General features: G+C 42.7%; 1 protein-coding gene across 2 annotated transcripts in view; it reads left to right on the top strand.

The window, feature by feature from the left end:
• Window positions 1-14,412, top strand: part of CYFIP1 (cytoplasmic FMR1 interacting protein 1) — a 75,828-nt gene that overhangs the window by 25,104 nt on the left and 36,312 nt on the right. The window contains exons 11-17 of one of the 2 annotated variants that reach the window (XM_070463916.1): window positions 2,459-2,581; window positions 3,446-3,571; window positions 9,449-9,615; window positions 10,799-10,946; window positions 12,028-12,181; window positions 13,060-13,216; window positions 14,313-14,409. In XM_070463916.1, the coding sequence (XP_070320017.1) occupies window positions 2,459-2,581; window positions 3,446-3,571; window positions 9,449-9,615; window positions 10,799-10,946; window positions 12,028-12,181; window positions 13,060-13,216; window positions 14,313-14,409 (972 nt within the window). Of the gene's footprint in view, window positions 1-2,458; window positions 2,582-3,445; window positions 3,572-9,448; window positions 9,616-10,798; window positions 10,947-11,661; window positions 11,810-12,027; window positions 12,182-13,059; window positions 13,217-14,312; window positions 14,410-14,412 lie in introns of both variants that reach the window. The other variant, XM_070463918.1, reaches the window with a different exon arrangement.

Genomic DNA, 14,412 nt, shown 5'->3' with positions numbered 1-14,412 from the left:
ATGCTCAAACCAAAGAAACAGCCTAAGTGTCTATAGATAGATGAATGAATAAAGAAAATGTGATATATAGTATACAATGGACTATTACTCAGTCATACAAAAGAAGGAGGTCCTGCCATTCATTTGTGACAGCGTGGATGGACCTTAAGGGGGTCACACTGAGTGAAGTGAGTCAGACAGAAAAAGACAAATACTGTGTGATACCACTTCTGTGTGGCATCTGAAAACCAAACTCGTGAATACAGAGAACAGACTGGTGGTTGCCAGAGACAAGAGGTAAAAGAAGTGAGAAAAGATGGCCAAAAGGTACAGACTTTCAGTTATAAGATAAATAATTTCTGGGGCTGTAATATGCAGCATGGTGACCTTAGTTAAATAGTACAGTATTATATGTTTGAAAGTTCCTGGGAGAGTAAATCCTGGAAGTTCTCATCAAAGGAAAAAAAAATTGTAACTGTGAGTTGGTAGATGTTAACTTATTGTGTAGTCATTTCACAGGATTTGCACTTGTCTCAGTTGCTTAATCATGTCTGACTTTTTGTGACCCCATGGACTGTAGCCCACCAGGTTCCTCTGTCCATGGAATTCTCCAGGTAAGAATACTGGAGTGGGTTTCCATGCCATTGAACCCAGGTCCTCTCGCATTGCAGGTGGATGCTTTACCGTCAGAGCCAGTAGGGAAACCCCTATCAAATCAAATCATATTGTACACCTTGTGTGTGTATCAGTTATATCTCAGTAAAACTGGCTGGAGGAGAATCAGTCGATTACAATCCTGAGGCTTCACTTTCGGACTCTCAGTTCTGTATCATTGACCTTCATGTCTGTCCTTAGGCCAGCACCACACTCGCTTTTTTAAATTGAAATATAGTCGATTTACAGTGTTGTGCCAATCTCTGCTGTGTTGCAGCGTGGCTCACTTATACGCATACTGACATTCCTTTTTTAATATTCTTCTCCGTTATGATTTATCGCTTGATGTTGAATATAGTTCCCTGTGCCATACAGTAGGACCTTGTTGTTTATCCATTCTATATATAATAGTTTACACATGCTAATCCCAAACTGCCAGGCCCACCCACCTCCCAGTTGGCAATCACAGATCTGTTCTCTGTGTCTGAGAGTCTGTTTCTGTTTGGTAGATAGGTTCATTTGTGCCGTATTTTAGATTCCACATATAAGCGTTATCATATGGTGTTTGTCTGTTTCTGTTTGACTTAATTTACTAGTATAATAATCTCTAGTTGTATCATGTTGATGCAGGTGTTATTGTTTTATTCTTTTTTATGGCTGAGTAGTATTATTGTGTGTTTCAGCTGTTGTGAATAGTGCTACTGTGAACATAGGAGTACATGTATCTTTTTTTTGCCATGCAGCGAGGCATGTGGGATCTTCCCTGATCAGGGATCATACCTGTGCCGCCTGCATTGAAAGTGTGGACTCTTAACCACTGGACTTCCAGGGAAGTACCCTGCATGTATCTTTTTGAATTACAGTTTTGTCCAAGTATATGCCCAGGAGTGGGATTGCTAGATCATATGGACATTTTATTTTTAGTTTTTTTAAAGGAATCTCCATGCTGTTTTCCGTAGTCACTGCACCAACTTACATTCCCACCAACAGTGTGGAGGGTTCCGTTTTTATTATTTGTGTTTTAGTTCTCCATTACATAAATTTTCAAGCACACAAATGAAGAGACCGGTCCTGGCCCCTCAGATGCCACACTAGGCTTCATCACCTACCCCTTTTCGGTTACTCCTCCAGGTTAGCTTGAAGCAATTGCGAGATAACATAGCACTCCGTCTGAATGTATTTCCCATGTGTCTCTAACAAATGAAGAACCCTTTTAAAACATAGCCATAATTGCATCACACCTGAAGAACCAAGTGTGTGTTCCTTAGTAGTAAACGGCTGGTCACTGCTCATTTTTACCCTGTTTGCTCACTGGCAGTGGTGGCTTATTTTCCCAGGGTTCTGTGCCTCGTGTATAAGCTGCAGTGGTTGACGTGACCATCCCCCTTCTCGTGCCTACATCCACCCTCATTTTCTGGGCCATCAATTGCCATGACCTTTCCCCTGTGTGTCCTGCTCACTGCCAGATTAGAGGCCCCGTCAAACACAGCTCCCGTTCTCCAGGCCCACTTGGCCCTGGGCAGCCATGCTGAGGTCTGCTGGGGGATCCAGTTGATGGTCTGGGATGTGGACAGCTGCATCCACTGCCTTGAGGCATGACTCAGGCTCAGCCTGGTGGTCCCCTCAGCTCCTTGCTCCTTCCAGAGCTGGATTCCTTTCTCTGTGTATCAGTTATTAAAATAATTGATTCCCTAGCATCATCTAAAGTAATAGCTAGTTTTTTAGAACTACTTTTGCCAGTGTACATTTGGAGTAGGCTCCTAGAATGGGTTTGATAAGTGGTTTCCTGGACACTGGTGACTTATTAATGCTCTATCATCTCTAGGTGGTCACGGGCTCAGGCCGCCAGGAGGCTCAGAAGACGGACGCTGAATACCGGAAGCTCTTTGACTTGGCTCTTCAAGGTCTTCAGCTGCTGTCCCAGTGGAGTGCTCATGTGATGGAAGTGGTGGGCCCTCTCACTTTTATTTGGAAATGCACCCCCTAGTTAATTAGAAGTGCTTTTCTTCCTAAACTTGTCAATAAACTGACTAAACTATATTTGTTCTGCTGTAACTTGGCCATGGGATCAAAAACAAATTGGCTTTTTATCTTTGGCACTAGAAATAAGAGTATATATTAATTTAAATGTTTCTAAGATGGTTCAATGTACATTTCATTGACATATATTAGAATTCAGGGTCCTTATCTTTTAAAACACATTGGTAGAATTACATTTGTATTGTTACAATGATTTTTAATTCTCATTTTTTAAAAGACAACACTCTGTATTTCTAGCCATCAGTTTCTTTTGTTTAGGATTAGTAAAGTGGTTTATGATGCATAAAAAGGTTTGGATACGCGTAAGTCAGAAGATTTTTCTGTTTCGTTGTTTATTTTGCTCAGACAAGAATTTTTATATTTGGATGGATACTTGATTGTTTGAAAGGCTAATTCTTTTAGAAATGGTGATAAAGTGCTTATAGTCTTAGATATTCCACATAAAATATCCAAACCATTTTACCTGATGTATTTCTTAAATTTTTGATGCATTACTTGAAACTGAAGTCACATTTCCAGAATGTTATGCAGTTTTATGGTGATGGACTGTGTGTGCATGCATATGTAGTGTGCATGTGCACATGTGTACATGCATTGTGTGTGTATGTTTGCATGCAAGCACTCATGCCTGTGTGTGATTCTCAGACTCATTGAACAAGAGGAGGCTGACCTTTGACCTTTGGTAGCTTTTGGCAGTAGTCCTGTAAGTCAGACCAGCAGTTAAACATTTTGCATTCAGTGTGACCGTCGCCCTCTTTTTTGATCACACCAGTATTCATGGAAACTTGTGCACCCAACGGACAAGTACTCTAACAAGGACTGCCCTGACAATGCTGAGGAGTATGAGCGTGCCACCCGCTACAACTACACCAGCGAGGAGAAGTTTGCCCTGGTGGAGGTATGGCTTGCCTGCTTTCTCCTCCTTTGATTCTGACCTCAGACTGCCTTTGCTTTACAAAGAAAGGCAAAAACATGAATGAACTACTTGTTTTATGCAGTTTCGTCTGTGTAGGGCAGCTCTTTGAATCTGTCACAGATGTCAGAATAGAGATTAAAACAGGTTGTGGGTTCCTGGTCACTGCATAGACACTCCCCTGAGCCAGATCAGAGCGTGTTCTGAGGAGAGCTTGGGAGCCTCAGCAGCTTTTTGTTGGCAAACACAAGAGGAGCGAGTTGAGACCTGGGTGTTGGAGGGAGAGGAACCCCTCTCACAGCTGTGTGGTTCCCAGCTCTGCATGATGTTTAGGACTCTTGTGATGAACAGGTCTTAATTTCTGTGCCTTCTAGTTTCTGGATGTATGTTTTGTAGCTGTACGTTTCCTACCTTGTTTGAGAAATCTTTGCATACCCCCACGGTCATGAAGATAGTCTTCTACATTGTCTTCTGGATGTCTTATTCTGCCTTTCACATTTAGATCCGAAATACCTCCTCCAACCCTCCCAGTTGCTCTGCCTGCTATCTCTGTTGTGCGTCAGGTGACCATACCCGGGCAGGTGTGTTTCTGCTCATGTTCCAATCCACTGGTCAATCTGTCTGTCCTTTCCTAATCCCTCCATCTTAATTACGGTAGTTAAGTGTGTCTTGTAAAGTACATCTTTCTCTCTTCAAGAGTTCTTAGCTCTTCTCACCCTTTGCATTTTCATACATTTTAGAACCATCTGTTTATGTCCCAGTGAATCCTGTTAAAATTTATTATAAGGGTATGAATAAACCTATAGACCATTTTTAGAAGAATTGACAAATTTATCATAGTAAGTCTTTCATGAATCTGCTATGTCCATCCATTTGTTAAGATTCTCTAATACCTCTTTTTATCTGTAAAACAGTTGCACATCTTTCGTTGGCTTTATTTTTTTCTAAATATAAGTTTTCCTTGTATCTACCAACTTGTCTAAACTCACTTATTAATTGTAATAAATTATCCATAGATTCTTCTGTATTTTCTACTTATATAATCATATCATCTGGAAATGATGACAGTCTTATTTCTCCCCCTTCTATTTTTTTTTTAATCACACTGGGTGGGATCCCTACTCATTAAATAGAAGGAGACTCTAGGCATTTTTTGTCTTGTTTCCCATCCCAAAGGGGAAGCTTTCAACATTTTGCCATACAGTGTATTTGTTATAGGTTCCTTGTAACTACCCTTCCTCAGATCACGGAAATTGCCTTCTATTCCATATTTGCTAAGAGATTTTATCATGGATAGATACTAGTTTTATAAAACATTTTTTATCCATTAAGATAGTTTTATGATTCTTTTATTCTATCAGTGTGCTAGATTTACATTGATAGGGTTTTTTGGATTAGGTTTAATATTAAGCTAGCCTTGCATTCCTGGTATAAACTCAACTTGATCATGATATTTTATCCTTTTTATATATTGCAAGATACAGGTTGCTAAGATTTTTATATGGATTTTTGCATTGAAGTGCATGAGTAAGAGTGGCTTTTAATAATACTTTTTTCTTTTGATGTTTGGTTTTAGAACACTTTTAGATTTGCAGAAAAATTGCAAAGATAGTACAGTGGATTTCCATATACCTTGTGCCCTTTTTCATTTATTACTAACATCTTATTTTAGCATTGTTATATTTTTAATAAGCCAATGTAAATACATTATTATTAGCTAAAGCCCATGCTTTATTCACATATCCTCACTTTTTCTATAACATTCTTCCTCTGATCCAGGATCTCACATCACATGTAGTCATCATGTTTGACTCTTCTGGGTCATGACACTGTCTCAGACTTTTCTTGTTTGTGATGACTGTGGCAGTTTTGAGGAGTGCTAGTCTTTAGAATATCCCTCAACTGGAGTTTATCTGATGTTTTTTTCATGATTAGACTGGGGTTGTAGCTTTTGCAAAGGAGGAGCACAGAGCTGAAATGCCATTTTAATAACATCACGTCAGAGGCCCATGCTGTCAGTGTTATTGATTCATCATGCTGGTGTTGACCTTGGGCATTTGTCTGAGAGCATGTCCAGGTGTCTCTGTTGTGAGGTTACCTCCACCAGCTACCAACACCCACTTTCACAGGGTGTTTTTAGGGAGGAGGTTATTGTGCTTAGCCCACACCTTGATAACCTTCCATTCTAATTTTTGGATTCTGGCTTCATGAAATGGTTGATGACACTCCCGTCTTTTCTGTTGTCTGTAGTGGTTTGTGTAAGATGTTATTTTTTCCTTAAATGGTTTCCAACATTTACTTATGAAGCTTTTCCTGCATGGGATGACTTTTGAAACTTTCCGTTTCTTTGCTATTTGTAGAAGTATTCAGATTTTCTATTACTTGTATCAGGTTTGGTAAGTTGTATTTTCAAAGATTTTTCTAAGAATCTTTCTAAATTTTCTTATTTTTGACACAGTTTTTTTTATAAGTTTTCATCTTTTTTGGTAACAGCTTTTTCCCACATACTTACAGTTCACCCATTTAAAGTGTAAAATTCAGTGCTTTGAGGGGATATATTCACAGAATTGTATCACAAACAAATTTGGAACATTTTTGTTGTCTCAAAAAGAAACTCATACCCATTGGGAGTCACCCCCACATTTTCCCCTTCCTTCATCCCATGGCAGCTAACAATCTTCGATCTGACTCTGTAGATTTGCTTATTCTGGGTGTTTCATACAATATGTGATTGTGCTTGATTTCTTTCACTTAATAATATTTTCAAGGTTCCCACATATATCAATATTTCATTCTTTTCCTTGCCAAATAATATTCCATTTTATGTATATATCATATTTTATTCATCTATATTAGCTGACAGACACTTGGGTTGTTCTACCTTTTCACTTATGAATAATGCCACTATGAACTTGTGTGTGTAGGTTTTTGTGTGGACTAGTTTTTCTTCCTTCTTATAATACATCTAGGAGTAGAGTTACTGTCATATGGCCTTTAACATTTTGAGAAACTGCCAGATAGTTTGCAAAATGGCAACACTTCTTTACATTCCTGCCAACAGTGCATGAGAGTCCACTTTCTCCAACTCCTTGCCAATGCCTGATGCCTGTCTTGATTCTGGCCATCCTACTAGATGTGAAGTAGTGTCTCATTGTGGTTTTGATATGAATTTTTATAATAACTAATGCTGTTGAGCATATTTTCATGTGCTTACTGACAGTTTTTGGGCTCCTCAGATGGTACAGTGGTAGAAGAACCCGCCTGCCAATGCAGGGGACCTGGGATCGATCCCTGGGTCAGGAAAATCCCCTGGAGGAGGAAATGACAACCTACTCCAGTATTCTTGCCTGGAGAATTCCATGGACAAAGGAGCCTGATGGGCTACAGTCCATGGGGTCACAAAGAGTCAGACACAATTGAGTGACAGTTGACAGTTTGTATATTTTTGGAGAATTGTCAGATCCTTTGCCCATTTTTTAATTGAATTATTTGTCTTTTTATTATTGAGTTCTTTATATATTCTATGAAGCAGTTCTTACCAGACATATGATCTGCAGCATTTTCTCCCATATACTTTTTACTTTCTTAATGGGATCTTTTGAAGCATAAAAGTCTTTCATTTTAATAAAGTTCAGTTTTTCAATTTTTTCTTTGGTTGCTTGTGCTTTTGGTGTCATATCTTAAGAAATCACCACCTAACCCAAGTCACAAAGATTTGTCTTGTTTGTTTGTTTTGTGTTAGATATTTTTAAATATATATGGTCCATTTTGAGTTAATTTTTTAATGCTATGAGATAGGGTGTTATATCAAAGGTCCCCAATACCACCCTTAGTGTAGATTTTGCTCGACTAAGCTACATAGAACTAAGTAGCTGTTCTGTTCAAGGTTATGATTTATTATAGAGAAATGACATAGATTAAAATCAAAAAGGGAAAGACACCTGGGTTAAGTCCAGGAGAAGCCAGGGGCAAATTCCAGATGTCCCCCTCCTTATTGCAGCTGCAGGGAATATGTTTATTTCTCCTGGCAGTGGTGGGTGACCACAGATGCAGAGGATTGCCAACCAGGGAGGCTCACCTGAGCCTTGGTGTCCAGGGTTTTTATTGAGGGTCAGTAATGTTGGCGTGTAGCACAATTGCTATAGCACTCAGCTACTCAGACTGGAGACCTAAAAGAAAAACAGCTGCTTCTGATAAATCACATTGTTAGCATAAAATGTCTGGTGAAACTGCTATTGAAATGGCCCAAAGCCTCAGATACATATTCTTCGGGCTGAGTATTCCAGTGGCTTGGAGTAGTTTCCTAGGAGCCAGCCACAGGCCAGATTTCCCTGGGAATGTGCAGGGTTTGTTCATCCCAGGCTACTGATATGACCCTTTCCTTCACAAGAGTCCAGCTTAATTCTCTTGCATGAGGATATCTAGTTGTGCCTCAATATTATCTGTTCGGGTCACAAAGAGTCAGACATGACTGAGCGCATGCACATTTGTTGAAAAGATAGTATTTCCCTATCGAATTGTTTCACACCCTTGTTGAAAACAAATTGTTTATAAATGTGAGGATTTATTTCTGGACTCTTAATTCTAGTCTATCAATCTGTATGTTTATCCTGTTCCAATACAGTCTCATCATCTCTTAGTATCTATGGATTGTGTGCTAATGTCCCCTCTTTATTCATAATGCTTGTCTGGTTTTTTTTCCTTGATCAGTCTTCCTGAGCATTTGTTTGTTTATAAAACAGCTTCTTCTTAGTTTGTCACTTTCTAGTATATATTTGTTTTCTGTTCCATTAATTTTTGCTTTTAGATATTCATTTCCTTCTACTTTGGGGGGGTTATTTTTAGCTTTTTATAAATTAGTGATGAGTATTGTTGTTGTTATATTTAGTCCAAAGCTCCAGATTTACCTTTCAGCACACCTTTCCTACATTCCATAGTTTGAATATGTTGTTAGTGTTGTTCAGTCACTAAGTCATGTCTGACTCTTTGCAACCCCATGAACTGCAGTACACCAGGCTTCTCTGTCCATCACTATCTCCCTGAGTTTGCTCAAACTCATGTCCATTGAGTCAGTGATGCCATCCAACCATCTCATCCTCTGTCATCCCCTTCTCCTCTTGCCTTCAACTTTTTCCCAGCACGAGTGTCTTTTCCAATGAGTCAGTTCTTCACATCAGGTGGCCAAAATATTGGAGTTTCAGCATCAGTCCTTCCAGTGAATATTCAGGGTTGATTTCCTTAGGATTAGATTTCCTTTAGATTGCTGTGAGCTTGAAATCAGTTCAATTTCAGTTGGAGAATTTGCTTTTTTAAATAGAAAATTTCCCTTTGTTTCCTCATTAGAAAAGCAACCTGTGTTCATTATATAAATCCTCCAAGCAAACAGAGAAAACATGCATGTGAATTGAGGATAGAATCCTGTCTCTGGTGCCATCACAAAAATGAACTTTAAGCAGTTCACTGCATTTTCTTCTGACTTTCTATGCATTTTAATTCACTATGCCATTGTTAACAGATGGGATTTGGGTTACAAACTTGTAATTTCTTTTTTCTTTTCCAGATAATAACAGATTTGCTCTCTTCAATCTTTTTCTTCTTTTATGTTTGAAGTCTTTCACAGAGAGATGTACCCTAGTAGATTGAGAAGTGTTTTGAGTCAGTTACCAAATGCTCCTGTTAGCTCCAGGCCAAGCAGATCTGTCCCTGCCGTCAGGCACTTGTAGTGCGATGGGGTCAGACCCAGAAACAGGGAAGCTGCAGATGCAAAAACAGGAGGGCCTGGGCTCAGGGGAGGCAGACGCCTGCGTGTGTCAGGCTCACTTGCCACCCTCCACACACTGAAGGTCACATGTCCTCCTGCAGGTGATTGCCATGATCAAAGGCCTGCAGGTGCTGATGGGCAGGATGGAGAGTGTGTTCAACCATGCCATCCGCCACACCGTCTATGCTGCACTACAGGACTTCTCCCAGGTCACCCTCAGGGAGCCACTCCGGCAGGCCATCAAGAAGAAGAAGAATGTCATCCAGAGGTCAGCCCTGCTGCACACACCTCCCTGCACAACCGTCCATAACGGAAGGGTCAGCTTAGGTCACATTTTTATAAATATGCTCAGTACACTTATATTCAACCTCCAGACACCTGTTTGGTGAATTTCCTCTAAATGTGATGTAATGGGTCCAGTTATTAACCTGAACAACCCACAATAAGTCAGATACAAAGGTCTAAGCAGTCTGGAGACCCAGGAACAAGGGTTTGGTATCTTAGACATAGGTGCGTCTCAAAATCTGTGCAACAGTTCTGCTTATCAGGACTGTAGGGACACACAACTCAGCATCCATCTCCCATTTCAAAGTTTATTATCTACAGTATTTTTGCTTCTATTCCTATGGCCTGTCCTACAAATTAGTCATAAACCTCATACGTATTTCAGAGATCCTACAGCAATCTTAAGCTAGGTTTCTATTAATGTTCAGCATTTTAGATAAAGTCGTCTTTCAGAGACATTTATATAAAATGAAGCTCAGAGAGGCTCACATGGATAGTGATTTCTTTTTGTTGCTTTATAGTTGATATAAATGTCACTAATAAGATCTTATTACGCTGTCAGGCTTCCTAGTTTTTGTTCTCTCACCTGGAAGGCTTAGTGAAAATTTTCATGTTTTCAGTGAGCCTCAGTATTGCTGCAAGGAGCCTCACTGCTACTGTGTGGGAAATGTGCAGTGCAGTCTAGCTCAAAGTGATCAGAGTGGGCGTGTGGGTGTGTCTGCCCTGAATGTGGTGCCTGTTGGGAGTGGTGGAATCCGGATGTCCAAATGAGGTGGGGACAGAGTCCCCAGGATTGTGTTGGTGACCATATTCAAGTGAGAAAATGGGATAAGTCTCGAGAAGGTTGTTTGAACTCTGAGTGGATGTTTAGGGCCTGTCTTCTTGCTGCCCTTAGCATGACTCAGTATTTAAGAAATCAAACACCACTTCTGGACTAATTGATGCAAAATACCAGCACATTAGATTTTCTGAGGGTGGTAATGTCCCCAAGAAAATGGTCTATTTTGAAAGTGATGTTGAACTGTCTCATTGCCACGTCCTCCCACTGCCCACAAGGGAACTCTTGTGTCAGAGTTGGCTGTGAGTTAAGTTAGGATACTGTGATTGTAAAAGTGCTGAGGATGTCAATACTTTGTCACACCCTAACAACTTGACTGGTGGTTTAGTGTCCTGCAGGCCATCAGGAAGACTGTGTGTGACTGGGAGACAGGGCATGAGCCCTTCAACGACCCAGCCCTGCGAGGCGAGAAGGACCCAAAGAGTGGCTTCGACATTAAAGTGCCGCGGCGCGCTGTAGGACCCTCCAGCACCCAGGTTCTCGTTCCTTGCTCTACTGAGTGGGGTGACCGTGAGCTGGGGATTGGTGGGAGGCTCGGAGTGAAATGACCTCACCGTGGCCAAGTACATCTGGGTCTTTTTTGCTTCTTTATTCCTTGTCCAAGTGAATCTAGGGTATAGACGCCCCATGAGTCCCAGGTTTGGTCACTTGCATGCAGAACTTAATTTGACTGCATCAACTCCTATCCCCAAAATGTGGATGAAAGTCTGTGTGTCCATATTTACACTGTATTTCCTGGTGGGTGTTTAAATGTGTGGTTATCATTTTTACGTAGAGTCTAAAAAATGATTATTCCTAAAGATAAAATTTTTGGAAATTTGGAAACATAGCTTTGCTATATCCCTGGTCTTCAGCTACCATTGCTAGTCTTTCTCCTGCACACTCAGCTCCCTCCTGCCCCTTCAAGCAGCTTTCCTCTGATCCTCACGTCTGATTTCATTGCCCTCTGCTTTTTCCCCCTCCTGTTTGGGAACTGTGTTCTCATCAGCTCTGTGTTGTGGGCTTTTAGAGTCTCTTCTGTCAGCCTTTCGGAGAATTGCCAGTTACGAAATCTTGGGGTGCCTGGGCGGAGGGTGAGGGTGCCATCCGGGCCTGTCCCTCCCGTCTGCCAGCGTGCATGTCCCTGCTCGTCCGCGTGCGTCCTTGTCCCATGCCCCCGTGACTAACGCTCTCCTGTCTGTCCGTGTTTAGCTGTACCTGGTGCGCACCATGGCTGAGTCCTTGAGCTCTGCCGAGCTGCTCAGGCAGCTCAAGTCTGTGGGCGCGGAAAGACTCTTGCATGTGGTTAACGCGTTTCTGAGGCAGTCCTACGTCTATCCGCCCCTTTTAACCTTTGGTGGTAAGACATCATTTGTTTTTCTTGTTGACGTTTATGACATGAGGCTCTGAGTTCTTTGTCCCAAGCAGCAACGACTTGGCCATGTGGATTGGTGCTGCCCCTGCAAGGAGCCAGCACAGTGTCAGCGGGGCAGACCTTCTCGTGGTTTATCTGTGTTTGTTGTAACTAATGTGCCATGTATATTTTCTCCCCTACAAATGTTTCCTTGGATAATGCAGCTTTACATGGTGAGGACCATGCTAGAGTCCCTCATTGCAGACAAAAGTGGTTCCAAGAAAACCTTGAGAAGTAGCCTTGAGGGGCCCACCATATTGGACATAGAAAAATTTCATCGAGAGTCATTCTTCTACACCCACTTGATAAATTTCAGTGGTAAGACCTACTGCTGACCAGTGTCTGCCCCAGCATATTCTAACACCACTAACATGTCTCGAAAGCTCCTGCCTGGCTGGCTGCCCCTGCTGTGGTCCCTTTGTCCTCCCAGGCAGTGACACATGTTGTAACCCTCGTGGCATTTCCTCGCCTGTTGCTTTAAATGCATGGCTGGCCGGGGACTTCCTCCATGTGGCATGGCCCTTAGAAGGGTGAGGCTCATTGGGCTGGGCTGGCCCAGTGACCTAGATGCAAAGTCTTTGTAACCTACACTGGGTCAGCAACTCAGGCCAGTGTCGCTGTCACCTGGCTTCAGAAAGCACTCCCAGGCTAAGTGTAGAAAGTAGCAGGTGACCTGAGGTGCACACTGCACATCCCGTCCTGGGGTGACCATGGTGCCTGTGGACGCCCTTGGCCTTCATGGAGCTGTACATTATTCAGGGGGCGAAGCCTCTGTCTTGGCTGCAAGTGCTATAGGTTTATAGTAACAGTTAGGCTTTTGTTTTTCTCTTCATAAAAGGACGGAAACATTTTTTTTCCAATCTGTTTTGCATTAGATAGACATGCACTAAGTATGAATACAATACTGTGTCTGTATCCCAAGTAAAACAAATCCTGCCAGAAGGCGCACGGTGTTAACCATGTCCTGTTGATGGGTGTTGCTGGGCTTGCAGTGCTGGACGCTGACTCTCCTGTTTGTGAACGAGAATCAGCACATCCAAGTGGCTTTGTCTGTGGCCACACTGTGTGCAAGGCACATGCTCATGTCCACTCGCCGAGGCCCAGGGCTGAGAGACTGGCACGTGCTCCCTTGCATTGCCCTGTGGAGTCTTTTCTGCTTATAGAAGATTAATGTGGTGTCTTTTGAATCCCTTAAGAGACACTGCAGCAGTGCTGTGACCTTTCGCAATTGTGGTTCCGAGAGTTCTTTCTGGAGTTGACAATGGGCAGAAGGATCCAATTCCCCATTGAGATGTCCATGCCCTGGATCCTGACAGACCACATCTTGGAAACCAAAGAGGCATCAATGATGGAGTAAGTGTTCTGGAGCCCTGTCCCAGCCTCCTGTCCATGATGTTTGAAGTCCTTGGTGGTGTTTGGGAGGTGGAGGCGGGGCCGATTGTTCTCAGTGCTTCATTTGAAGTCATAATTCTTGCGGTGAGACTTCAGAGATCAATACAAGGAACTGGTGTCTTGGCTTTGGATTGAAATCTGGTGCCCAAGCAATAAAACTGATTAATAAGTTCTGTGTCCAGGTGCCAGCAAGGTCCTGGGAACTTAGCAAGGGGAGAGGTAGCCTGACCTCTAGTGTGGCATGGCCTCAGACCCAGATGGATTTGGGAGAGGAACTGTTTAGTGTGAGGCTCAGGGTCAGGGCTGGGGGTCAGAGACTATGAAGGGGTCAGAAAATATGAAATCCATGGAGGGAAAGTAATAGCAAACAGGGTGTCGTGTGGTGAGCAGATGGGGTCCCCGCCCAGCGGTCCTCCCCGCCTTCCTGGCCTGTGCACACCAGGAGAGCAGCCTTCCTTCCCTCTGTAGCAGCAGTGCCATCTATTCCGGGACGTTAGAGGTCTCGGTGAGTGTGTGTGCTCTCTGAGGGCTGCGCTGGGCCTGCTGCTCACGTGTCTCATGCCCTCAACGAGACCTTACCTCTGCAGACTGCTCGTTACCACCTTTTGTCCAGGGTAAGAGGGGCTTTGGCCACACCAGATTTGCTCTTGGTCAGTTATGGGGCCCGGGACCTTTGTATGTTTTTCTTTTTAGGTCAGGCAGTTTATTCTTAAAAGTAAGAAAGTGACTCATTCTTGTGGTTATTAAAAAATTGCAAATTGGCCTGAAAATCTTTGAAACACGGTAAGTGAGAAGATGAAGTTGCAGGAGGCCGTCATGGACCTGCCCGGTGCCCTGGGCGTGGCTGAACCACGCGTGTCCTGCCAAAAGCCCAGCCTGCCTGATGGGGCTGTTTTGTCAGGGCACTCACAGGAACCAAATTTGGCATTTGAAGTAAGAAATTATTTTTCCTCATGAGGAAGGAGAACAGTGAGTGTCACATTTCTGGTGGAGGGGAGGGTGTGGAAGCCAGGAAAGCCCGTGTGGGCGGCCGGGTGACGTGTCTGCCCTTCTGCAGGTACGTCCTCTACTCCCTGGACCTATACAATGACAGCGCCCACTACGCCCTCACCAGGTTCAACAAGCAGTTTCTCTATGATGAAATCGAGGCAGAGGTA

This window comes from Odocoileus virginianus, unplaced genomic scaffold (assembly GCF_023699985.2).
Source record: "Odocoileus virginianus isolate 20LAN1187 ecotype Illinois unplaced genomic scaffold, Ovbor_1.2 Unplaced_Contig_9, whole genome shotgun sequence".
In the NCBI taxonomy this organism is placed as follows: Eukaryota; Metazoa; Chordata; class Mammalia; order Artiodactyla; family Cervidae; genus Odocoileus; species Odocoileus virginianus.
Note: the sequence above shows the minus strand (reverse complement) of the source record. Positions and strands in the feature narration are given on the sequence as shown.